This window comes from Moschus berezovskii, chromosome 4, assembly GCF_049115385.1.
Source record: "Moschus berezovskii isolate FMDL1 chromosome 4, NW_MosBer_1.0, whole genome shotgun sequence".
Classification (NCBI taxonomy): Eukaryota; Metazoa; Chordata; class Mammalia; order Artiodactyla; family Moschidae; genus Moschus; species Moschus berezovskii.
Window position 1 is genome coordinate 94202419 of NC_142463.1, and position 27710 is coordinate 94230128.

Genomic DNA, 27710 nt, shown 5'->3' on the forward strand with positions numbered 1-27710 from the left:
GGGCGGGGAGGGAAGGAATGTCAAGACATATTTTTAATCACTTCTCAATGAGGAAATAAATGTGAATATTGTGAATATTGTTTGTAGTAAATTTTGAACAACGATCGGACCCCTCCCCTTCACCATAAAAAAAATCCTTGTGTATTTAGAAAACTCCCCAAACAATTGTTTAAGATAAAATGTTGGGCTAAAATAATGTGGTTTTGAAATTTATTTCAAAATTCAGACTTATTCCAAACTTCCCATTCAGGAAGATTATAAGCTAAAATGAGCAGATCAAATTCCAAGTACTAAATATGAAACCAAATCTTCATCTTCATCTTATGGATGTAATAAATGACATGTATGTATTCTACTGCCCTCTCATGGGTAAGATGGAGATATACATAATGGTAGTTCATCCCTTTTTAAATCTGAGAATAGTTTAATTTGGCAATTTGTATTATTTTGGTAACAAAGAGGTCAAGGTAAAAGAAAAATCAGGTTGTCTAAGGGACTTAAAAATACTCAGCAAAGAGAACTTCAACTTCAGAAACCAGGGAGAGATTTCTTACACCAGGGCTAGTACAAACATGTTGTTGGAATCACACCTATGCTTAGGACCACCTGTACAGAATGTGGAAGCATGTAGGGATTTGCTTTTTTTTTTCCTTTGGAAATGTCTTTATTTTCTGAGATATTTCACAAAATGCTCCTTTTCACATTTGTACCTACTCATGCTGTAACTTCATGCTGCGAACAATTTGATACTAGCTGTAGTCTATAAAAGAATGAGATCTTATTCCTTATACTTCTGCTGTCTAGGCATGTACCTGATATTTTAGATATTTGGTCAGTAATTGTTTATTGAATAAGGTGAATGAAGTTATCAGCCCAACCACTAGATGGCAACACAACTGTATGTGTATAGAAGTATGCTGTCACTGCTAAGTCACTTCAGTCGTGTCTGACTCTGTGCGACCCCATAGACGGCAGCCCACCAGGCTCCCCCGTCCCTGGGATTCTCCAGGCAAGAGTACTGGAGTGGGTTGCCATTTCCTTCTCCAATGCATGAAGGTGAAAAGTGAAAGTGAAGTCGCTCAGTCATGTCTGACCCTTAGCAACCCCATGGACTGCAGCCTACCAGGCTCTTCCGTCCATGTGATTTTCCAGGCAAGAGTATAGTCTGGTTAATTGGAATTCCACTTGACCTTGAGTAATAGGAATGATTCTAAAAAGTTACATGTGTAACTTTTCTTTTGGTAAATAAAATCATTTAAAATGTACCACTACTGCTGAGTATAACTTAATTGTGAATTACATTCTTAAAACTAAGAATCCTTTTGTAAGATAAATTCTCCCTAAGTATAACAACTCATAATTACAGATTTTCTATATTGGGCTACACCACTTCTGTTTTTGTCTAAGAAAGTCACTCTTCAGCTGTATCCTGTCAAAAGGACTTTTCAGTGGTCTAAATGCCTTTAGCAAGTTCCATTCTGTAAACCAAAAGCCTGCATTCTCCCTATAACAAATCATTTGCTTGTAATTTTGCCCTGCCTTGACTCACTGGAAAAGACTCTGATGCTGGGAGGGATTGGGGGCGGGAGGAGACGGGGACGACAGAGAATGAGATGGCTGGATGGCATCACCAACTCGATGGACATGAGTTTGAGTGAACTCCGGGAGTTGGTGGTGGACAGGGAGGCCTGGCGTGCTGTGATTCATGGGGTCATGGAGAGTCGGACACAACTGAGCAACTGAACTGAACTAATAACTATTTTGCCTGAAAGTCATGGAGACTCTGGAGTCAGACAAACCCAGGTCTCCATTGCTACCTCTTACTAGGTATATCCTTATATAGGTCACTAATCTCAGTTTACTCATCTTCCCCAAAATGGGGACAATAATATCTATAAAATTGTGCAAAGCATTAAATGAAATAATGTCAATGGACCAATATGTAATACAATCTTTGGCTTATAGTAGGGATTTGATAACTAGTAACCATTGCTATTGGAGAAGGCAGTGGCAAGCCACTACAGTACTCTTGCCTAGAAAATCCCATGGATGGAGCAGCCTGGTAAGCTGCAGTCCGTGGGGTCGCTAAGAGTCAGACATGACTGAGCGACTTCACTTTCACTTTTCACTTTCACACACTGGAGAAGGAAATGGCAACCTACTCCAGTGTTCTTGCCTGGAGAATCCCAGGGATGGGGGAGCCTGGTGGGCTTCCGTCTATGGGGTCACACAGAGTCGGACACGACTGAAGTGACTTAGCAGCAGCAGCAGCAGCAACCATTGCTATTTATACCCTACAGTGAAAATCTCACCCGTGTCATTATTTTGTTTGTTTTATTCTCCTGATTTAATGCCTTCAGCAATTAAATTAAGTTCATAACACCAGGTTTCATAGCGATAGGCCATGCGGATTTGGGCCACATTTGTCCTTCGGATATCATTTCCAGCAGGGCCTTCTTCAAGGTAATTCTTGCCCAGAAACCTTGCTTTCTCCTATAAGAAAAAAGGAAACAGAATGACTGTTGTCACTTTTTACCCTGATATGGACAATAATTACATCCTCCACAAAGATTCCTTCCTTATACTAGCTGCAGGCAAGCGGAAAGCAATAAACTATTGAGGCATCATCCAGTGCCTCAATGTGCATGGTCTGCTGAGAAATATGTGTATTTTATCTTCCTTGCCCACAGGTCCTGGCCAGAGAGAGAGAATAATTCTTTCTAGACCCTGTCCATAGTAACTGCACATGATTCCTGAAATAATTTTTCAACAAGTGTTTCTTCAACTAATTTTTCAATATTCAGGTTACCAAATTCCAGACTCAGAAGGATAATCAGTCAAAGGCAGGCCTACCTCATGAGAAATTCCACACTGCAGAACACTGTTTCTTGCCACTTCACACATATCACAGGTACTCAGCTTGAAGACTTGTGCAGCAATGGCATATTCTTCCATTAGGGGCTCCTTGGGTTATTTATTTAAAAGAGGGAAAGAAAAAGGGATGCATTAAAAGAAATAACACACATCCTGCACAAAAGAATAATGAAATATCATGATTCAACTTTAAAATTCTAGATGGTAAATAACAGTTCAGCGACATATACTTGTATTGCTCAAAATTCCATATGTGTACCTTGGTGAAGTGGAATTGCATTGGGTCATCTGTAGACAGTGAGATCATTAGCCCTTTCTGGAGGAAATCTAAAAAAGGATTTCGGGCATATTCTAGAAATAAGCTGTTGTTACTTAAAGGCGACATAGCGATGGGAATCTGGGCTAAGAAAAACAAGTACTGCAACACAGGACTCTGAAAAGGAAAAGTGAAAAAAAATATTTAAAAATATTGGAAAAGGGATGAAAACCAGAAATGTTAAAATCCCATGATCTACTTCAGGTTTTAGCTTTCAACAAAATTATCACCTATTCTTTAAATCCTGTTGTAAAAAAGAAGAATATTTTTTAAATGTAAATACTATTTAGAATAAATTTATGAGATCAGTTTTCAGAAGCATTGAGTCAAACCAAATTGTTTAAGTTTTAATTATCTAAGTTAATGGTCCATCTTGGGCAAAAGAATTCACCGTGAAACTTTTTTTTTCTCTACAAGAAAGTTCAGACTCTCACAAGAGGCGTTTCGAAACATGCTACAACATGAAATCTGGCAAAAACCAGTGAAGGTAGGCCAAGCCGTTTCACATTTATCCCTTGTCAGAGCTCTAAAATGAAAGTCAGGAGATCTGCATTAATCCCTCCCTGCCACTGACTAGCTAGGTAATCTTGGAAGTTCCTTTACTTCTCCGGGCCTCTGTAAAATGAAATGCAGTAAATAATCTCAAAAATATTTTTTGCTCTCCTTTATTTTGATTCCAGTGTTGATAATGACTTGTGACAAAATGATAAGGAGGAAAAAAGCTATCCCTCTTGCTCCCTCATAAAAGTTAAGGTTGAGAAGAGAGCCTCCAACTCACCTTTTTTAAATTCAAGCCATGAGAGATGTTATCTGCTGTCATGAATGCTGTCATGAGATGAGTGAGAGCTCCAGCTTCCCCACAATGAGGTCGGAACAGAAACGTGTTCATGCCGCGTTCCCTAGGGAGATGGAACTATTATAGGAATCACAGGTGACTGACCAGAACCTGACAACCATTCTGGGCCTAAAGTGATTTACAGAAAATTTGGTAGGAAAAATGAACACTCTGAAAGGGAGTGGGGCATCCAAAGGATTCAGCAAATCAGACAATTCCAATTCATAATCTTTGCTCTTTAGTCATTCAGTCGGGTCCGACTCTTTGCAACCCCATGGACTGTGGCCCACCAGGCTTCTCTGTCCATGGAGATTTTCCAGGCAAGAATACTGGAGTGGGTTGCCGTTTCTTCCTCCACGGGATCTTCCCAGCCCAGAAATCGAACCTGCATCGCCTGCATTGACGGGCAGATTCTTTACCACTGAGCAACCTGGGAAGCCCAAAAACTCTTCCTAAAACATGGAGTTTTTGGAAAAAGAGGCACGATAGGATATGAGGTTATGGAGGAAAGTTAAGATTTGATTACCTGAACAGAAACATCTTCAGTTTCCACCCAAAGTTTACCAATATCACCATGTCATTTTTTCTGCTACTCACACTTTAGGGGGGAAAGGATTCCAGAAAACCCCCTCCTATATTTCTTCCTTGCTCAGATATACCAAGATGGGCAAAATGTATGCAATTTTATCATAAATTGAACAGTAATAAGTGTGGATTCCTAAACTTCCAAAGAAAAGGAACTGTGAAAGTTACTGAAGACTCCAAAATGCCCATCCCCCCTCCCCAAATAAGTAAGGAAACTGAAGAAAAAGTCAAGGGAAAGAAATTTCTTCTCTGGGCCAACTGGCAGCATCCCTCAACCACCGAGGTGCCAATGTATGCGGAAAGCAGTGTGTCAGAAAGATTCTCTTTCCAGTTCTCATCTACTTACTTTCTCAGGCTGTTGAGCACCATGATGTTTGCATACATATAGTAGGTATAGTAAGTGTAAGATGGGTTCTTTTCCATCGTCCACTCCTGGGGCTTGGGGCTCTTGGAGGAGAACATGTGGCCGCTGTGTTTGGACTCATCATCTACACTGTCAAAGCCCGTAATCTGTCAGGAAAAACGAGCAGGCAATGGGTTTAGTCTGAATGCAGAGACCCAGCCCTCAGAGAGACTTTCAGCTCCCAGAGGTAAGGACCAAATGTCAGAGATAAGCATCAAGAATTCATCATGGCTAGGTACGCAGGTTGGTTCATGTGCAGTTTTAGGAAGGCCCACAGGGTCATGCTTACATGCTTGAGGAAAACACTGAGGTCTGGGTGAGCCTGAGGGTTGATGGTGGCCTCGAACACTGGCATGAAAACATTCTCCAACATCTTTCCAAAGTGTGGAAGGAAGTTCTTAGATCGGAACACATCACTAGAGGCAAGAATGAAGAGAATTTAGGAGAAGATTTGGGGACTGATAGTTCAAAGCAAAGGCCAAAGACAAGCAAAGGGCCAAATGCCGTGTTTAAGAAAAAACCTAGTGTTTCCGGAGAAGGCAATGGCAAGCCACTCCAGTACTCTTGCCTAGAAAATCCCATGGACGGCGGAGCCTAGTAGGTTGCAGTCCATGGGGTCGCTACGAGTCAGACATGACTGAGTGACTTCACTTTCACTTTTCACTTTCACACATTGGAGGAGGAAATGGCAACCCACTCCAGTGTTCTTGCCTGGAGAATCCCAGGGACGGGGGAGCCTGGTGGGCTGCCGTCTAGGGGGTCACACAGAGTTGGACTGAAGTGACTTAGCAGTAGCAGTGTTTCCATCTTAGGTCCATGCTGGTACATTCTTCTTGGTTACCCACAAAGAAGGATTCAGTTTGGGTTTGACATTTGTTGTTGTTTAGTCTTTAAGTCGTGTCTAACTCTTTTATGATCCCAAGGACTGTAGCCCACCAGGCTCATGGGATTTTCAAGGCAAGAATACTAGAAAGGGTTGCCATTTCCTTCTCCAGGGGACCTTAGGTTTGGCATAGGAGGTATAAATTTCTTGCTGGACCACGTGCACCTATACTATATCTTCTACAAACACTCTGTGGTTAAAAAAAAAAAAATCTAAATCTTCACAGCTAAGGCCAGATAGAGAATGAAGAGTATGGGAACTAAGTCATGAAAGGGTCAATGATTTTTTGTGTGTGGTATACAAGATGGTAGGAAGTCAAGAAACACCTGGAGTAACTGGCAAATTTGGCCTTGGAGCACGGAATGAAGCAGGGCAAAGGCTAATAGAGTTTTGTCAAGAGAATGCACTGGTCATAGCAAACACCCTCTTCCAACAACACAAGAGAAGACTCTACACATGGACATCACCAGATGGTCAACACCGAAATCAGATTGATTATATTCTTTGCAACCAAAGATGGAGAAGCTGTATACAGTTAGCGAAAACAAGACCAGGAGCTGACTGTGGCTCAGATCATGAACTCCTTATTGCGAAGTTCAGACTTAAATTGAAGAAAGTAGGGAAAACCACTAGACCATTCAGATATGACCTCAATCAAATCCCTTATGATTATGCAGTGGAAGTGAGAAATAGATTTAAGGGACTAGATCTGATTGATAGAGTGCCTGATGAACTCTGGACGGAGGTTCGTGACATTGTACAGGAGACAGGGACCAAGACCATCCCCATGGAAAAGAAATGCAAAAGAGCAAAATGGCTGTCTGAGGAGGCCTTACAAATAGCTGTAAAAAGAAGAGAGGCGAAAAGCAAAGGAGAAAAGGAAAGATATAAGCATCTGAATGCAGAGTTCCAAAGAATAGCAAGGAGAGATAAGAAAGCCTTCCTCAGTGATCAATGCAAAGAAATAGAGGAAAACAACAGAATAGGAAAAACAAGAGACCTCTTCAAGAAAATTAGAGATTCCAAGGGAACTTTTCATGCAAAGATGGGCTCGATAAAGGACAGAAATGGTATGGACCTAACAGAAGCAGAAGATATTAAGAAGAGGTGGCAGGAATACACAGAAGAACTGTACAAAAAAGATCTTCACGACCAAGATAGTCACGATAATGTGATCACTGACCTAGAGCCAGACATCTTGGAATGTGAAGTCAAGTGGGCCTTAGAAAGCATCACTACGAACAAAGCTAGTGGTGGTGATGGAATTCCAGTTGAGCTATTTCAAGTCTTGAAAGATGATGCTGTGAAAGTGCTGCACTCAATATGCCAGCAGATTTGGAAAACTCAGCAGTGGCCACAGGACTGGAAGAGGTCAGTCTTCATTCCAATCCCAAAGAAAGGCAATGCCAAAGAATGCTCAAACTACCGCACAATTGCACTCATCTCACACGCTAGTAAAGTCATGCTCAAAATTCTCCAAGCCAGGCTTCAGCAGTATGTAAACCGTGAACTCCCAGATGTTCAAGCAAGTTTTAGGAAAGGCAGAGGCACCAGAGATCAAATTGCCAACATCCGCTGGATCATGGAGAAAGCAAGAGAGTTTCAGAAAAACATCTATTTCTGCTTCATTGACTATGCCAAAGCCTTTGACTGTGTCGATCACAATAAACTGTGGAACATTCTGAAAGAGATGGGAATCCCAGACCACCTGACCTGCCTCTTGAGAAACCTGTATGCAGGTCAGGAAGCAACAGTTAGAACCGGTCATGGAACAACAGACTGGTTCCAAATAGGAAAAGGAGTGCGTCAAGGTTGTATATTGTCACCTTGCTTATTTAACTTATATGCAGAGTGCATCATGAGGAACGCTGGGCTGGAAGAAGCACAAGCTGGAATCAAGATTGCTGGGAGAAATATCAATAACCTCAGATATGCAGATGACACTACCCTTATGGCAGAAAGTGAAGAGGAACTTAAAAGCCTCTTGATGAAAGTGAAAGAGGAGAGTGAAAAGGTTGGCTTGAAGCTCAACATTCAGAAAACAAAGATCATGGCATCTGGTCCCATCACTTCATGGGAAATAGATGGAAAAACAGTGGAAACAGTGTCAGACTTTATTTTTTTGGGCTCCAAAATCACTGCAGATGCTGATTGCAGCCATGAAATTAAAAGACGCTTGCTTCTTGGAAGGAAAGTTATGACCAACCTTGATAGTATATTAAAAAGCAGAGACATTACTTTGCCGACCAAGGTCCGTCTAGTCAAGGCAATGGTTTTTCCCGTGGTCATGTATGGATGTGAGAGTTGGACTGTGAAGAAAGCTGATCGCCGAAGAATCGATGCTTTTGAACTGTGGTGTTGGAGAAGACTCTTGAGAGTCCCTTATACTGCAAGGAGATCCAACCAGTCCATTCTAAAGGAGATCAATCCTGGATGTTCATTGGAGGGACTGATGCTAAAGCTGAAACTCCAATACTTTGGCCACCTCATGCGACGAGTTGACTCACTAGAAAAGACTCTGATGCTGGGAAAGGTTGGGGGCGGGAGGAGAAGGGGACGACGGAGAATGAGATGGCTGGATGGCATCACCGACTCTGTGGACATGAGTTTGAGTGTACTCCGGGAGTTGGTGATGGACAGGGAGGCCTGGCGTGCTGTGATTCATGGGGTCGCGGAGAGTCGGACACGACTGAGCGACTGAACTGAACTGAACTGAACTGATACAAGATGGTGAACATGAAAGACTTATCAAGAACACCTCTGATATGCTGTAGCCAGAGGCAATCTAACAAACTCTTATACAGCACTCAATATTTGCCACCCACTCTTTTGAGTGGCCAGAAGTATTAGCTAATTTAATCCTCACAACAACACAATAAATTAGGTACCCTTATGACCCCATTTTAAAGATGATGAAACTAAGGCACAGAGATGTCATGAAACTTGTCAAAGATCACACAGCTAGTAACTGGTAGAGTCAGGATTCAAGTATAGCCAGCCCAAGGCCAGGGCCCATGCTTCTAACCACCATACTTTACTGCCTCTCTCTCTTAGACTGGAAGTTTTACTCCGTTCAAAAAGTTACTTTTTTGGGACTTCCCTGGTGGAACCGTTCCGGTCCGTTCCGTTCCGTCGCTCAGTCGTGTCCAACTCTATGCGACCCCGTGGACTGTAGCCTACCAGGCTTCTCCGTCCATGGGATTCTCCAGGCAAGAATACTGGAGTGGGTTACCGTTTCCTTCTCCAGGCCCTGGTGGTACAGTGAATGAGAATTCACCTGCCAATGCAGGGGACACAGGTTCAATCCCTGGTCCAGGAAGATTCCACATGCCATGGGGCAGCTAAGTGCATGTGCCACAGCTACTGAGCCCACATGCTGCAACTGCTGAAGACCACATGTTCTAGAGCCTGTGCTCTGCCATAAGAGAAGCCATTCCAATGAGAAGCCCATGCACTGCAACTAGAGAGCAGCCCTTGCTCTCTGCAACTGGAGAAAGCCCACACAGAGCAATGAAGACCCAGGGGAACCAAAAATAAAACAATAAACAATAATTTTTTAAAGTGTTCCTTTTTTTTTTTTTTTGCTAAAGAGAGAGGATAAAGCTCTTACATTGTCACAGGGCACACAAAACACAGAGGAAAATGGACAGACAACACATCAACACTTCAGTTAGATAGTAGATCAGTCATATGAATATTCCTGAAGGCAATGAGTAATTAGCAGGTGATAATACCATTGATAAATATTCATTGGTTATGGAGAACTTGAGCACTTATAGATGAGATAATCAGCAGACAGTAGTTGAAATTCTGAACAAGAAAACTACACCCCAGTACACATGTGCTTGGGAAAGAAGGAGCTGGACACAGAGAAGAGGACTGAGAGAGAAAATGTATAGTAAAATGTACGTAGTTTTTCTCCTAGTTAAGTTTTAATCATTCTTTGTAAGTTATTTTGTGATCTGCATCAAGTGCCCTGTTTAAAAAAACAACCTGGTTAGAAAACTGAACTGAAATGATCTTCCCTACTCCTGTCTGTGATTAAAAGTGCTAAACCTAGAGTGGACAAAACCAGGCACCCACCGGGGACCCAGCACTGAGTGCTGTTAACAAAGCTTATATCTGTCCAGATGTGCTGCTGGTTCTCTGTTCGTGCGGAGAGGTGAGGGCAGGTGGGATGAGGCAGGCTTTAGGGTTCCCAGTGAGCGGTTACGTACTAGATCCTGGGGACCTGGATCATCCATGTCATGTTGGGGCAGTAGACGCGGTTTTGGACGAACCAGGTGGAGAGTTTGCTCCACTCCTCGGGACTGCGGCCATAGATGGACAGGCGGGGCTCGGCATGCTGGTACTTGGCCTCCACCAGGTCTGTGCCTACCTCCTGCAAAGCCAAGAGAGGAATCTCTCAGGAGTCTATACTTGTGGGGTCTAGGGAGAGGAAACTTCTTAGGACATAAAGGTCCTAAGAAGAACAGAGGTCATGAGAAAGGAAGTCAGAGGAGAACTATCAAGGTTAAGGTTTAAGGAGACCGAGAGGTGAGGGGCATCTAGTTGCAGTGAAAGACTGATGGGACCTGATGGGGTCCACAGAAAGAAAGCGTCAGGCTACAGATGATGCGATCCCAAGGCACTGCTGCAAATGAATTCAACTCTCATATGACCCTTATTTCCCAAAACACACATCCCCCAACAGCACCTGTCATTCCTGCCTCCTAATGTTCAACTGTCATGAAGATCAGGCCGGGTTCTGATCCTGACTCTTCCCGAACTTACAACTCCAAAAGTCTAGAAGAACCAGGTCCTTAATCCCAAATCCACACCCTCAGCTTCTCTGTCCTAGGAATCAAGGCCTTAAAAAATCATTACAGTGGATGTTTCACAAGAAATGATCCCATTCATTGGTGTAGTGCCTGACCCAAGTGATAGTACTCTCCGTCCTGCCCTCCTCCCTCCTTCCCCTTCTTCTTCCCTGCTTCCTTCCCCCCTTCCTTCTTCCTTCCCTCCCTCTCTTCCTCCCCCTCCCCAAGAATCCGGCCAGGTACCGTAGATCTGGCTGGATCCCCCTCACCTTGATGATAGTGGCAAAATATTCCCCATTAATGTAATTGTCTGTCTTCAGGTAGAGGTCCCGTAGCTCACTTGCTCCTACGGGATTGTATTTGTCATTGAACTTATCAAAACGCTGAAAAGTCTGACGTCCCTGCATCAGGAAACAAGAGCACAAGTGTATGCTTATCAGAGCTGCCTGGACACAGAGAGTTAGGGAATGACCGCAAGGAACCGGGACCTGGTATGAGGGGAAGGGCTTGGGCTCCAAGAATGGAATACAGGATAGCTGACAATGAGAGAACCTTGAAATTGTGCATGGGTTCTTTCTGTCAGCATGGTAAGCCCACATGGTTAAAAGAACTCTGAGAAGGGAGTGTTTGTAGGAGACATGCATGTGGGTTCTGAGTATTAGATGAAACAGACATTATCAACTTACAGCATGAACATCCAGAGAATCAACAGTCAGGTCGTAGGGATGCATTTTTAATTTAGCAAAAAGTTCCTTTAGAGTCAGATTTTTCTCCTTGGTGCTATAGACCACTCTGTCAGCATCAATTTGGTAAGATTTCTTAATAAAGCGCAGTAGATGTTTCTGGTTCATACAAGCAGCTGCATGGATATGAGTGTCCACCTGTGTGTACATTCAGGTCAAGAAAAATCAACAATCCATAACGCTTAGCTATGCTGCTCCGTTAGAGGCTACAGTGCCCACAAATCCCACTGTGCTAAGAGAAAGGAGTAAATGACAGGGGTGTTACCTGAGAGTTGGTCCAGGTGGTCAAGCAAGAATGAACACATGGCACCTTTTTGTGCCCTTGTAAGCATGTGAACATTTAGGCTGGATGAAATAATATTGCCTGCTTCTCTTGCATATCTGTAACATCCAATTTACTTCCTACATTTGATTCACACAAAATTCTTGGGGACAATTTTCCACCCCTGAGACACAGCTAGAAGTGAAGTAGTTGCCAGAGTTTTCAGCCCCAAGGGGAGAAAGGATTGAAAAAAATGCATCCATGGTACAGAGATGACACTTATGAGTTAGTTATTTTTTTAAGAACAATTTTATAAGTGGAAGTTTTGATAGATTAAGCAATTTGCCCAAGCTTATACAGATGACAGAGCCACAATTTGGTCCCAAATCTCTGTTCATATATTTCCTACCCCCACATCCTTGCAATCATTTAAATGATCAGAGTTACATCTTCGAAATGTTTGTAGTTGATTAGTTTTCCACAAGGTTTGGATCATTTGATATTCACAATCCTCCTGTGAGCTAGATTGAGCAGATATATTTTCCAATTTTACAAATGAGGGAACCAAAACTTGGAAATATTTAATTACTTACCCCAATGTTTTACAGTCAGGAAGTAGAAGAAAAAAGACTAGAACGAAGACCTTCTAAATCCTAGAAGAGTAACTTTTGAGGTCTTATTTGTTTTTGTTATTTTTGTTGTTGATGATAAGTAAAACTTTTATGGCAATAATGTGGTAACCCTTTCTATGTGGAAAACAGTAGGAAAGGCATTTGCATCTTTTGGACATAATCTATTTGCTTTCACTAAATTCCATTGAATCTGTAGAAATTTTATATTAATCAGAAAAACAGTATCTTTCTTATCCTGTTCAAGAAATAATTGCATTAATGTTTTTGTCCAGGTATGACCTCTGAGCAGCAAACATGTTTACCTTTCTGCAGTTGTAAAAATCCCGGTGGGGGTTGTTCTTCAGCTCCTTCAACTCATCCATCTCGTTGAGCATCTGATGGACCTGGAACTTGGAGGAGAGAAACTTCAGGCGCCGATGGGTATAGGTCTTACTGTGAAAAATTAAATCACATAATTGTAAAAAATTTCAGACATTTAAGGAACACAGTCAATTTCAAAACCATCAGTACCCTTATCACCTTTATCTCAAACAATTATGTTTGTTTCCAAATGGAACTGACTTATTCTGCATTAATCTAATCTGAAAAGTGTTGGGCTCCAAGGACTTAATCTTTTCATCAAAGTTGGACGTAAATAATAATGAGGGAAGATTTGGGTTCAAATCTTGGCTTAGCCATCTGTGTGACTTTAGGCAGATTACTTAACTCATCAAAGTCTCAGCTTATAAACCTGGAGTTATCAAAAATACCCACCTCATACAATGATTATGAAGAGTGAAAGAAATAGTGCACATGAAGCGTTTAATGTGTGTTTGAAGATAGTAAGCTCTTAATAAATCCTTAGCCTTACTATCAGTAGTAGTAACAGTAGCAGTAGTTTAGGTCTTAACACTTACACAGGTCCTTGGGCAATTAAAGCAAGTAAAAAATTCATATCATCTAAGAAGGTGTCCAGATTTGGGTAAGGAAGTGGCTTGGGCTCATCTTTGCTGGCTGCTTCTTCGTTAGGATAGACATAAACCACACCGTCCTTCATTTTGAGCTGATAACCCAGGTTTTCTGGGAGGTTATCTGTTCGGAAAGGGTCTTCTCCCTTCTTCATAGGAGGGGTAAAGACTTTTTCAATAAAACACACAATAATATATCAGCATATAGAATGAATGACCACATAAAAATAGCCAAAATTAAATATTATAAGATTTCATTTGTTTGGAATTCTATACGTCATTAAGTTGTAATTATCCCAAAGCTAAGCTAAAGTTCATTTTTACATTATTTTTCAAATGTGACTAATTTAGTAGTATAAAATAAGCCTAACATTTTATCTAGTGCAAAAATGATTTTCAAGTTCTTTAGAATGCTGTTTAATTTGCTATACTACTTACAAATCATTTTAATTATTTAATAAAGTTGTTTATCAAAGTCTTCCTGACAGAGTATTTTATTAACATATGAGATGATTGTATAGAAATAAATTATTTGGACTTTTCCCTTATTTAAAGCTCTCTATCAGTCTTTATTTAGAATGGCTATTTTGTAATAGGCTTAATTTTTTAGAGTGGTTTTAGGTTCGCTGCAAAATTGAGCACCAAGTGCAGAGTCCTCATATACCCCGATCCTCACATGTGCATAGCCTTTCCCACTATCAACATTTTCAGTCAGAATGGTACATTTGTTAGAATCAACAAACCTGCACTGACACATTATTATCATCCGAAGTCCAGAGTGTTTACCTTAGGGATCACTCTTGGTAGCGCACATTCTATGAATTTTAACATCTATCCATTTTAATGGATAATAACATGTATCTGCTCTCATGGTATCATGCAAAATAGTCTCCCTGCCCTAAAATCCGTTGTGCTCCGTCTAGAGTGGTTTTAATACAAACGGAAATATAAAATAAATTCTAAACGTAATTCTTATTGTACTTATATTTCCCACCTTGTAAAGCACATGCAATTTTTGCTAAAGGATTTGAGAAGGGATAGTGTGGATGAAAGTCCCCTTCTTTCCCCTGCTAACAATTTCAGCCTGAGAATGCTGAGGACAAATTGCACACTGTTACAGCCTTTAGAGCACTCCTTTCACTTTCTACAAGTATGTGTCCAAGGCACCAGAAAATCTGCTGTTTGTAAGTGATGACTAAAAGGTCAGAGCAAGAAAAATAATATAGAAAGAAAAAGCTTGCATATTTTCTATACAAAGCTGAGAGATAAGGAACACGAAAGAAATAAAATAGTGCATTACTGCATCAAATATCAACTTTCAAATACTTACACTTAAAAATACTAGAGATATAAAACATAATTTAGGAGAAACAAAGGTGAGACAAGCAACCTAAATGTCAATATTATAGAAGATGAACAAACCAATCCAGTTATCAAACTGGACACATGTTTAATATGATTTTAATAATCAAAGGCATTAAAGAGAGGAGGTTCTAGAACCGGAAATCTTTAACAACATAGTTTGATAGTTAAAAAACCTTAATTATTTGCCTCGTCTGAAATTTCAATTCTAGAAGCCTAATCCTAAAGCTAAAAAGCAACTGCACAAAGATGATTTATTAATGATAGAGAGGCTTATCCATAACCTTGTTGGAAGTAAATTTTTAAAAGTCGGAAATCTAAGTGCTTAAAAATAGGAGTTGATTACATAAATTATAATATAATTATACTATGGAAATTATTAAATTGTGAAATTATTAAGATTTGCTTATGTTTAAATATGTATGTTTTACTAGACAGAAAGTAAAAATTGAGACATGTAAACAAAATGCTATGGAAAGTCAAAACATGTAGTGTGTTTTTATCCAGAGGTCAGAGGAAAGCAGGAAATGACAGTATTTGGGCAGTACCTTGAAGGATGACTTGGATCTGGATATGTGGACACAGAGTGAAAAAGTGAAGGAAAGGGCAGCGGGGTACAGGGAACAGCATGGAAACAGTACAGGCACAGGAGTGTACTGAACTAAATGGTTTCCAACCAGAATAAAAAGTTCAAAGGAGGAGTAAAGGAGGTAAGTTTATAAATAGACTGAGTGTGCAAGTCCAAAAATAAATAAGTAACAGGCAAATAAAAGATAGAGACTTTCCTGGCAGTCCAATTGGTAAGACACCATGCTTGCAGGGGGCGTGGATTTGATTCCTGACTGGGGAACTAAGATCCCACATGCTGTGCAGCATGGCCAAAAGTAATTATTTTTTTAATTAAAAAAAACAGAAGAAAGCCAGATGGTGGTAGACCTTGAATGCTAATCTAAAGACTGGACTTAACTTTGTTGGGGGAGTCATTAAAGACTTTTGTCAGGAGAAGGATGTGCTCAGATTTGTGTTATAATAACTGGTACCAAAGTGAGGATGAATTGAGAGAGAACAAGATTAGAATTTAACAGAGTAATTAGGAAGTTACAGCAATGACCCAGACAAAGAAAAATACGGGCCTAAATTTAGGTTTGGGAAATGGTGAAGAGAGGAGGTTGTGAGAGATGTTGTACAGACTGAATCAGATAATTGGGCATTTGGGGGCAGAAGAGAAGATGGAGCTGAAGATGACTATGATACTTCAAACTGTTTATACTTATAACCTAAAGTTTGTAAATCATGAACTTATGGTTTAGACTTAAAACCATGGGAGCATATTTAATCAATAGTAGTTAAACCTATGGAGAAGGAAATTGCAACCCACTCCAGTGTTCTTGCCTGGAGAATCCCAGGGACGGGGGAGCCTGGTGGGCTGCCGTCTATGGGGTCACACAGAGTCGGACACGACTGAAGTGACTTAGCAGCAGTAGCAGCAGCAGTTAAACCTAAGGGCTTTCTTGGTGGCAAAGAATCTGCTTGCCAATGCAAGAGACTTGGGTCTGATCCCTGATCCAGGAAGATCTCCTGAAGAAGGAAATAGCAACCCATTCCAATATTCTTGCCTAGGAAATCTCATGGACAAAAGAGACTGGTGGGCTACAATCCATGGGGTCACAGAGTTGGACATGACGGAGCAACTGAACAATAACAAGTTAAACCTCAAACTGTATTCCAGAAATTATATAAGAAAATTACTTACCTGGATAGAAGTTCTCGTTTGCTATCCAAGCCTCACCATCAATGTTCCTCAGGTACTTGGAAGGGGTTTTTGGAAACCTCTGAAATGACTTCTGCATATACTTCTCCCGTATACACAATGCCCGATAAAGACCTCTGCAAACCATTTCAAAATCTTCAACTGTAACCTACCAAGAAAATTTCAGAGTAGCACCTATAAAAATTGCAAAAGTGGGTAAAACTTGTCTTTGGCATCTCCTGGTGAGCTGGCCCTGCTGAGACTCCCCTGCCCACCCAGCTGCTTCCCACTTGACTTGGACCCTGGGTCTCCCTGCAGGAGCAGAAGTTTTTCTAGCTCTTCTATTTCTACCAAGACATAGCTGTCCTATGAGTCTTTCCTTGAAGTCCCGTGTTTGTTTTTGGTTTTTGTTAGATATAAGCAATCATCCAACAAATATAATGAAAAGAACCCATTCTAACATGGAAAATACTTCTTCCTGGTGACAAACATTTTAAGTATGCACTTCTGAAGATAGTACCTCAATTGAAAGACAAAGCTGGTCTAACTTGAGAACTCAAACCACTTGCTGGTCAGTGTGGGAAATACTGGGGGAGGAATGAGGTGTCACCTGGCCTTCAAACCCTGCCATGCACACACTGCCTTCTGTAGCTAGAGACAGACAGAACATCATCCTGTAAGAACTCATTCTTTGGGATGGTTTCCAAGAGAACTTAATCTGGAATTACAAATAGAAAGATTCTAGAGTAAAAATTTTCTTAGAACTGCAGCAAATTTCCTAAACTGGTCTATTTCTCTTGCTGCATACCTGACTCCCAGCCAGACATGGCATGCCCAAGAAGTTGTAATTTGAAATCATTGCATGCTCATCATCAGAGCCTGACGACCAACCCCAACATAAGCTTGCTCCTGCTGGTTTGAGGTCCGGCTATTGATCCTAAACAGTTGAATTCTTTTTAAAGACCTTCTGACCTTAGCCAAGAGATTCTGACAGGGGTACTAGGTCTAAGGGATCTGCTTCCAAGGGCAGGCTTGTTTCTTTGCCATCTAACAGGTTACCTATCAGCTCCTTGAGGACAAGAGCTGGATCTTATTCACCTTCGCATCCTCAGCACTTAGCATACAGTACCTGGCACAGAGGAGGTGCTCAATAAGGACTGATAACATTGAATTGGTTGTTTATCTGTGATGAATGGCCTTCAGTTCAGTTCAGTTCAGTCACTCAGTCGTGTCCGACTCTTTGCGACCCCGTGAATCACAGCACGCCAGGCCTCCCTGTCCATCACCAACTCCCGGAGTTCACTCAAACTCATGTCCATCGAGTTGGAGATGCCATCCAGCCATCTCATTCTCTGTCGTCCCCATCTCCTCCCACCCCCAATCCCTCCCAGCATTAGACTCTTTTCCAGAATGGCCTTGGGAACCCTAATTACCCCCTTTACCTCTCTGTTCAGTTATGAAGGTGAAGATTGGTTCAGGTACAGACCATGACCAGGTGAAGTGCAGCTCAACAGCTTAGCCACCTTCAGCCAACAGGTGTAGCCACATACTTGGTTCTTTAAAAACTCTAGGCCAAGGTTTCAGGTGCCTTCCAGCTTTTATAGGAGGAGAAACTACTCCCTGACTTTTGTGAACCTTGTCCTTTTTCTCATCTTCTTTCTTTTCATTCCTGTTTTCATTTCCACCAAGCACATTCGGATCAAGTTTGTCTCTTAATATTTGTGGTTTTATGGGACGTTGGACTCTTCCAAACGGCTATTAAACATTTCATTTCAATTATCTAGCATCTAAAATCTCTGCCACTTGTAGAACACACATGCTACCACACAGAAAACAAATAAAAACAGTGTCCATTTCATTGCTCTGTCAATTTTTTGGTTTATTTTTAATTGGAGGATAATTGTTTTATAATGTTGTGTTGGCTTCTGCCATACATCAGCATGAATCAGCCAGAGGTATATATGTATATCTCCTCCCTCTTAAACTCCCCTCCCACCCCAACCCACCCCTTCAGGTCGTCACAGATTGCTCTGTCACTTTTAAATATCTTGGGACTGACACTAAGTGGGTCAGTTACATGAGAAGAGGGCTTCGGACTGGTCGTTAAAACTATATTTGGAGCATAGACTGATGGCTAAACAGAAGTTTCACCAAGATGATGGTGATTCTGCAAGCTCATGTGGCAAAGATTTATTAATTGAACAACTGTTCTGGACAGGACAGGCAGATCAAGTTGTCTGCAACATGAGTTTACTATCTCTGTGGCAGACTAGTATCTGTTCCAAACAGTAATCTACTGTGTAAGCATCTGCAATGAAATTGGAGAGGACAGTTGGTCGAAAAACAATAACTCCATGAGAATGTTCTAACCTCTCTCTCTCCTTTTCTCAGTCTCTCCACGCTTCTTTCCTCTTCTCCCTCTTTCTCCTGATCTGTTTTCTTTGATTGGCTTATGCTTCCTGCAGCCCTTCTCTCCATCCTAGGTCTGCTCTGGGTACATGTATCCACCAAGAGCCTCCATGCCTTCCTGAGGCTCCCTGTCTTCCTTTGTGATACCTCAGTGAGACTAGATCAGTAGCTACTCTCTTTGGTTCTTTTGCCAAAATTTGTCCACTGTTTTTTGTAACACACATTCTGTAACACAATATGCAGCCACATTCTACTGCATATTCTCACGGGCAAGCAAATGAGACAAAGGAAGAGAAATTATGTGAGCTGATCAAAGCAAAATAGAAATATGTCATAGCATATTGTAAACAATAAGATTCTACTGTATAGCATAGGGAGCTATATTCAATAACCTATGATAAACCATAATGGAAAAATATATATATTCATATATGTATTCATGGGAGAAATCAATGGCAGCCCACTCCAGTACTCTTGCCTGGAAAATCCCAAGGGCAGAGGAACCTCATAGGCTGCAGTCCCTGGGGTCGCTGCGAGTCGGACACGACTGAGCGGCTTCGCTTTCACTTCTCACTTTCATGCATTGGAGAAGGAAATGGCAACCCACTCCAGTGTTCTTGCCTGGAGAATCCCAGGGACAGGGGAGCCTGGTGGGCTGCCGTCTATGGGGTCACACAGAGTCAGACACGACTGAAGCGACTCAGCAACAGCATATATATTCATAAATATGTTCGAATCACTTTGATATACAGCAGAAATTAACACAACATTGTAAATCAGCAATACTTCAATAAAATTTTCTGGATTTCCCTGATGGCACAGTGGATAAGAATCCGCCTGCCAATACAGGGGACATGGGTTTGATCCCTGATATGGGAAGATTCTACATGCTGCAGAGCATCTAAACCAAAGAGCTGCAACTACTGAGCCCATGTGCTGCACCTATTGAAGCCCTTGTGCCTAGAGACTATGCTCCGTAACAAGAGAAGCTACAGCAGAAGCCCGCTCACTGCTACGAAGAGTAGCCCCTGCTTGCTGCAACTAGAGAAAAGCTGTGCAAAGCAATGAAGACCCAGTGCATCCAAAAATAAGTAAAATAAAATATTTCCCGAATTCATAGCATATTGCTATAGAAATGAGATAATGAAGTATAGCAAAGGGCAAGTGAGCTAACACCTTCCTCAAAAGGAAGGGGAGGAAGAAAAGAAGCTGAGACAATCAAGTTGAGTATCTCCCAGCAGTTACAGCTGAGAGGCAAGAAGCAACTCACCCCAGAGGCATAATCGCCACTGATCTGCACTCTCTGAAAATCAGGCACGGTCTGGTAGGTGGGAGATGAAGAAATGTATTCATCGATGAGGGACAGTTTGGTGGAAGATGTTTCAGTTTGTGGAACGGACAAACTAATAGTCTTCCGTCCGAAGAAGCGCCTTTTTCTGAGTTTGAAATTGAAAAATAAAAAGATTTCACTTTATCTTCATTCAGTTTCATTGTGATAAATTTGATGTTTTATATTTTGAAACAACTTTATTTTGAGGACAAACAGTGAGAATTCAATGTGGGCTGGGAGTCAGGAACAGGATCTAACTGAATGGAAGGAGGTGTCACCTAAGTGCTCCTCTTTTCCTGTACACCTGGGAATAGTGGGCCTTAGGGAATATACTAGAAGACTCTCAGCACGACACTGTTCTGCACAGTGCAGAACAGCCAGTCTGGGTGTTGCCCACTCCCAGCAGAACAGCCAGTCTGGATGTTGCATAAGCATAGGCCGTATCACTTAGTACCTGTGTCATTTTGTGCATGTCCCTTAAATTGAAAAAATGTCCCTTAAAAAAAATGGTGTATTAATGCCTACTGTATAGGAATTCTGTGAGATTTAATGTCTATAAAATGCTTAGCACAGTTCCTGGAACTTGTAAGTTGTTTAATCAATATTACTTCCTCAAATCAACATGTCTTCATTAAGTTTCTACTTTGACACATACCTTGTGTTAGGTCCTACAGGGGATACTAAAGGAGGTGGATTACTGTTCTTTCCTTGAGAGTAACAGTGAAAGTTGCCCAGTTGTGTCCTACTCTGCAACCCATGGACTATACAGTCCATGGAACTCTCCAGGCCAGAATACTGGAGTGGGTAGCCTTTTCTTTCTCCAGGAGATCTTCCCAACCCAGGGATCGAACCCACGTCTCCTGCATTGCAGGTGGATTCTTTACCAGCTGAGCCACCAGGGAAGCCCATTCTTTCCTTAAAGACATGAAATCAAGGGAAGGACAGAAGAACAATCTTTCCCAGTGAAGCTGGCTGGGAGGGGGAAATGGGGTAGTGAGGGGAGTGCTGTGAGGAGGGAGTTCCAAGTAAGTGGTCGGTAATAGGTTTGAAGACTAAACTGTGGCACACAGCAACAGGTAGTGAGTACCAGAGCGATTCAAATAAGGGAAAATAGAGTTTGCGAAGAGGGATCTGTTCAGGGAAGGTAGTAACTATGCATCGCAAGCGTAGGATGGGCAGGACATGAGGGCAGAAATAGAGGGCTGTATCCCTGAGGCCTGGAGGAGGTCAGACTGGCTGGAGGAGGGAAGGATTCCTGTCAGGAAGCACAGCAATAAGGTTGACTAGGGACAGAGTCTGAAGATGAGGCTCTTGAGTTCCTGTTTCTACAATGATAGTGTGGAAACTGATTGTGTGCACAGCAGCCATCACCCACTTTGTTTTGGAATAATCACAATAATCACATGGTAGATCATTTCCTCCTGCTTGGGTGGATGTGTGTGTGATCAGTTGTATCCAACTCCTTGCGGCCCATGGACTGTAGCCCACTAGGCTCCTCTGAACATGGAATTTTCCAGGCAAGAATACTGAGGTGGGTTGCCATTTCCTCCTCCAGGGGATCTTCCCAACTCAGGCATAAAGCCCATGTCTCTTATGTCTCCAGAATTAGCAGGCAGATTCTTTACCCTGAGCCACCTGGATAGGGCTTGGGTGGATAGGGAGGCTTCAACTAAAGGCAGATGAGGATGAAGGTAGGAAGGCCACTGTTTTCTTTTTTAGTCTTTGTCACTTTGCCCTAGGGTATAGTGTGGGTGTGTGTGTGTCTGGGTGGATGGAGGGATTTTTAGTTCTGGCAGAGTTTTTCCTCTGAGTTGAATCATCATTCAAAGTGAACCATTGGTCCTGACACTTCTCCTTCCTCGTGTCCCAATGTGCAAAGCATTCCCCTTACACTGCTTACCTCCTGACTTCTGTAGGGGTGGACTGAGCCTCCAGGTGGAACATGTGTGCAAACATCTCATGTTGAGAAATTGGACAGATATCATCCACATCAAAGGGGGAAATCTCGTGACGGCCTCCCTCATCTTTGACTTCAGAGGCAAACACTTTTTCAGCAAAGCTACGCATTGCATCATCAATATCTAGAAGAGGTTTTCATGTGTTAGTCTTCAAGCACTTTCTCAGAACTCATCAAACGGTTTCTGCTACATGTAAGGCACAGTGCTAAGGACTGCCCTGGATACATGTCTGCCCTGCTCTCTGACAAGTGTGCCAGAAACTTGATGGAGCTTAATGCCTATTTTCTCTTTAGTGGGTTTCTGTGTGGGTAGCTAGGAAATTCATTCTCAGAATCACAAGAGATGCCATTTCCTACTCTAGCGGATCTTCCTGACCCAGGGACTGAATCTGGATCTCCTGCATTGCAGGCAGATTCTTTACTGTCTGAGCCACCAGGGAAGCCCATAGCACACTTTAGTGAAGTCGCTCAGTCGTGTCCAACTCTTTGCGACCCCATGGACTGTAGCCCACCAGGCTCCTCCATCCATGGGATTCTCCAGGCAAGGATACTGGAGTGGGTTGCCATTTCCTTCTCCAGGGTATCTTCCTGACCCAGGGATTGAACCCAGGTCTCCCGCATTGCAGGCAGATGCTTTAACCTCTGAGCCACCATGGAAGCCCCACTTTAGGAGGGTCCTAAAGATGAGATTGCACTCTTATATGATTAGCACCTAAGATCACCTGTTTCTGGTGGGACTAAGTTTGATTTCATAGTAACCTTGCAGCATAGTCCTTCCCATTAGGTTGGTAGAATTTTTCTGATGGTTTTAAAGATGTGGAGGGATTTCCTTGGTGGTCCATTGGCTAAGACTCTGGGCTCCCAATGCAGGGGGCACAGGTTTGATCCCTCGTCGAGCAACTAAGATCTGCGTGCTGTAGGGCATGGGCAAATAAACAAGTAAAGATGTGGTAGGGTTGTTGATCTTTGGTGTTTTCTTACTAAAGAGAGCCAGTGATATCAGTAGTTTTGAGAAATAAATGTGTACTTTAGAGCCTTTTTTCCTCCTAAGACAGAAATTGTGTTGCTGTCACATATCACAACCTCATTTTTTTCAAATCCTGACATCTCGGTGATGTCAGGGGAGGGAGTCACTAAAATTTACTGCCCAGTGTTGGGAATCCCATTTCTTGTGGACATGTAGCTTCCATAATAAATGATCTTTGGAATGCCAATTTTAATTTTACATGTTGTAATTTTCCCATTCTTACAATGGGTGGAAGAATGATCTTTAGCTTGGCAATGAACCCCAAGACTTTTAGGAGAAAAGAGAACCAGTTTTATTGTATAGGGTGGTGATGGCCATCAAGTATCTGCTTTTCTGTTAAGTTCTATTGTATTTTCCAGATACCCAGTTGTTTCCATCTGAGTAGTGGGCTCTGATATTGGGCTGGCCCAATAAGATCTCAGGGAAAAACCTGAATGAACTTTCTAGCCAACCCAATACTTGGAAAAATCTCTTGGTATTTCCAGAAAAGAGCAGGGAGCAAATAATGAGAATGGCATACAGATAGATATTTGGAGCAACAGTAGCAGACAAAAACACTCTTTATATAATAACAAAGCAAACTGCAGACATAAAGACAGATTCCCCCACTCTTGCCCCATTGACATTTATACAAGTCTCCAAAATGACACATTTTCAATTATAATTTAGATAAGTGTAATGCATTCAAGTACTGTTCTGTACTTACCAACTCCTACACCTTCTTCTGCTTCAGTTTCCTTATCTATAAAATGGTGATACTATTACCTACAAATCTTACAAGGCTCTTGTGATATCAGGTGAGATAGTGTATATGAAAATGCTTTTTTAAAGCATTTTTTAAGGGAAATAAAACATCAGATTAAACTGATTGATATGATTTGGTAGCATTGATCAGACAGATATTCGGTATTTGGAATTAGCTTTGGGTTATTAAGAAAGTGATAAATGGTATGGCTTAGTATAGGCTGAAGCATACACTGGAAATGATAGTAACTGACTCATAACTTCACCAACTCTAACAGTCAGGTCAGCCAGTTTTCAAACGTTGCTCGTCACAGCAGAGTAATGGAGAAGCCCACTATGTTGGCTGAACTTCATGCATCTATTTGTCTCATTAAACTTAAGCACTTCCTGAAACTGAAAAGCATCATTGGATGCTATGCTTAGTGTTTTGGCAAGCACCATGATCCATGAAGGAACAAACGAAACACTAAGTAGATGCATTTGATGGCCTGAGAATGCCTCCCCATCCCACAGCCAACTATTCCCTAGAAATAGTATCATTCCCCCCTCAGCGTCACAGGCAAGCACATGCACCTCAAGGATGAATGACAAGCAGAAGTCAGAAGAGGTTTCATGCACCATGGAGAGCAAATGGAAATAGGCTGGTTGGCTATGATGATGATGATGAAGAGGAGTGTGCAACTGATTTGTCATGATGGGTCAGTGGCAGAGCTGTTGGAGGCCTCAGGAAGTATAGTATGGAAACAGAGCCCCAAGAACCAAATCCTACTTGCTTGAGGTTTGGCTCTTCCAAAACAAGCATCCATTATCTGGGACGGCACACATCTATTTGTTTCACATCTTTAAACACTGTTTTTTACTAAGGTTATATCTCCCTAAGTCACCATAGACAGTTGAAAAGTAGAAACTCTACTCTCAAGAAGTAGCTTACATCAACACCAAAAATGATATGATTGATATTTCCTTCCACTAATCAATCGTTTTACCTTTTGTAACACAGCTGAAATCTGATTCCTAATTCCAGAGCGCTGCCTTCCAAAAATACATTAGGGGGTGGTGGTGATTAGAGAAAGAAAAAAGTGAAACTGATATTTCAAAAGACGAGTAGATAAGATTGCTGCTGCTGCTGCTAAGTCACTTCAGTCGTGTCCGACTCTGTGCGACCCCATAGATGGCAGCCCATGAGGCTCTGCCATCCCTGGGATTCTCCAGGCAAGAACACTGGAGTGGGTTGCCATTTCCTTCTCCAACGCGTGAAAGTGAAAAGGGAAAGTGAAGTCGCTCAGTCATGTCCGACTAGTAGCAACCCCATGGACTGCAGCCTACCAGGCTCCTCTGTCCATGGGATTTTCTAGGCAAGAGTACTGGAGTGGCTTGCCATTGCCTTCTCTGAGATAAGATTGGGTGACACCTAATTTATGGGGTCCTTTGGGTTTGTATAGATAATCGCCAAGTTCTTTTTGAGCATGTTTGAGATAACGGAACATCTGAGTGGCAATGTCTTGAGGTTAGGACATCCACATTTAGATAGGGAATAGGGAAGAGGACAGAAGCAAGAAGAGCGGTGAAGCAGAAAAAACCCTGGGCTACAAGTGAGGAAAAGTGTCTGTGACAGCTGGGTGGCCTTGGATAAATCACATAATCACTAGGAACCTCAATGTTCATCATCATTAAAGAGGAATGTTAATAATAATAATGTCAACTTCAGAGACTTGTTTAATAAAGATTAAACAAGAAACTGCATAGTACTATCCAGAAGTTGGGGATTATTATTATTAACATGGGAAGTGCAAAACTCTTGAGAAAAGGAATATCATGCTTTCTTTTTCACCCAACAGGTCCAGAAAAACATGCTTATTTCTCAGCAGTGCTTTATTAATATGCAGGAGAGATGGGTCGTAGGCCTCTCATCTTTCACATCACATCTCAGAGGAACTCAGAGGCATCATGAGTACTATTAATCAGTCAAAGGACAAGTCTGATTTGAGATGGAAGGTAGCATACATAAAAAGTTACAATTTTATTTTAAAAATGGGATTTTATGTTATCTGATAACAAAAATTCACCATGAGAGCTTTTACTAAGGCAGGACTCAGTAGATCCCCTTAGCTAATGTCTAAGCATCTTTTTAAAAAATGTAGTTTTTTTTTTTTTGTCAGGAAAATCCGTGAGTTCATTTGCTATGCTTCCGAAGATCTATAAATTAGATTTATAATTATAAATCTTTGTTGGCTTTCAATGATATCATTAGTAAACACTGCTGAAAAATATCCATATTTCTGAATTAAAAAATAGTATCCTTAAAATATTGATACTTTGGCAAATGGCAGGAAAAATAGCCCCAAATACTCACGTTTTCCTTCAGCTGTATGAAGTAAAATAGAACAAGATAAAATATGTGAACAACTTTCAGAAATCATGGCTACTAATCAGTGCTTTGGAATAGAAATAGGTAGGTGGGTACAAGGAAGGGGGGTGGTGGGATCTGCTATTAGAGCTCATTCTTCCGTTTTTCTACAACTTGCTGCCATTAGAAAACCCTGGGGATGTAGTCATCATATGCTTCTTCATTTTCTTTTCCTAACTTCTCTCTTTAAATTTATGTTTGTAATTTTAAAGAAGTACTCTTTGTAAAATGTGATTTTTAAAAACATGATCAAGAGGGATGGAAACTCTTATACAATGCTGGTAGCAAGTAAATGAAAATAGATAATTTGGTAAACAATTAAGTAACACCTACCAAGTAGCTACTTCTGAGAATCTATTGTACTGAAATAATCCTTAGTGTGGAAAATCTTAGGTACAAATATTATTGTCAGAGCATATTTATACTTTAAAAATCATAAAGAACCTAAGGGATTAGTTAAGAAAATTGGAAATATTATACAACCATTTAAAATGATGTTTAGGAAGAGTTTAGAGTAATGATAAATGATTAAGTTATCATGTGAAGCCAAAGGGACAGGATACAAAGTCACATGTATAATATAATCTCAACTGTGAGTGTGTTTTTTAATTCTTTACACTTGCAAAGAATATAGTTTGAAAGAAAAACACTAACATGTTAAAAATGTTATCTTTAGATGATGGGGATTGTGGGTTTTTAAAAAATTACTCTTCTAGATTTCCCAATTTCTCTCAGTGAGTGTATATTACTTCTGTTTTTCAGTGAAATTTCTTTTATTTCACATGAATCGTGTATTACTTTTCTAATGAAAAAGACTTTTATTATTACTTTGAAAATTATTCTGTGTGTAAACCTGGATTGTGAACCATCAGAATACACAGATTGGGTTAAAACTGCTGTTATTCTCATGATTTTCATCTAATACTATTGCTAAAGACATTATTTATGACCCTTCTCAGAAGTGTGGCAGCACAGGTTTAACAGAGTAGATAATAAATATCTTACACAGTTTTCTACCAGGATCATCAAGGATGCTACTACATGGTACAGTTTTAGATTACCTCCCTCCTAAAACTAGAAACCCTTTGAAAACCTTGTCTTGTCTCTTCCTGAAGTGTATTAATTAAAAATACTATGAACCCCAAATAAAGGATTTCCAGACCTGAAATGATAGTTAAAGGAACGATTGCATATCAAAAGAATTGAACTCTCCAAACACTTTTACACACCTACCTGGAAGTTTCAACAGAGGCATTGTGCTGGGATCCTGTATTCTAGGGTAGCACAGTAGAAAGGAAGAGACACGACACTGGAGGGGTGACTGACTGACACTATAAAACACGCTGACATTCATTTATTATTTTGCTTTGCCCCTGTAATTTGACCCTTCTCTTCTAAAAGGAGACAGATGAGTTGTAGACCTATTTATAACTTTAGGCATTGAC

At 41.2% G+C, this 27710-nt stretch overlaps 1 protein-coding gene across 2 annotated transcripts; it reads right to left on the minus strand.

Annotated features, from left to right (window-relative positions):
• Nucleotides 1-639: 639 nt before the first annotated feature.
• Nucleotides 640-27588, minus strand: AMPD1 (adenosine monophosphate deaminase 1). Of its 2 annotated transcripts, XM_055402514.2 has the most exons (15): nt 27499-27535; nt 22031-22211; nt 20071-20236; nt 16395-16560; nt 13229-13448; nt 12635-12764; nt 11382-11576; nt 10965-11096; nt 10114-10277; nt 5303-5429; nt 4957-5120; nt 3969-4089; nt 3134-3307; nt 2854-2964; nt 640-2493 (listed from the first exon to the last, which is right to left on the minus strand). In XM_055402514.2, exons 1-15 carry the CDS (start codon nt 27518-27520, stop codon nt 2335-2337), a joined length of 2232 nt encoding a protein of 743 aa, XP_055258489.2. In that variant the 5' UTR covers nt 27521-27535; the 3' UTR covers nt 640-2334. The 2 variants fall into 2 exon arrangements, with proteins under 2 accessions (XP_055258489.2, XP_088691736.1); XM_088835610.1 differs by lacking the exons at nt 20071-20236; nt 22031-22211 and having other exon boundaries at nt 27499-27588.
• Between the last annotated feature and the right edge of the window lie 122 nt (nt 27589-27710).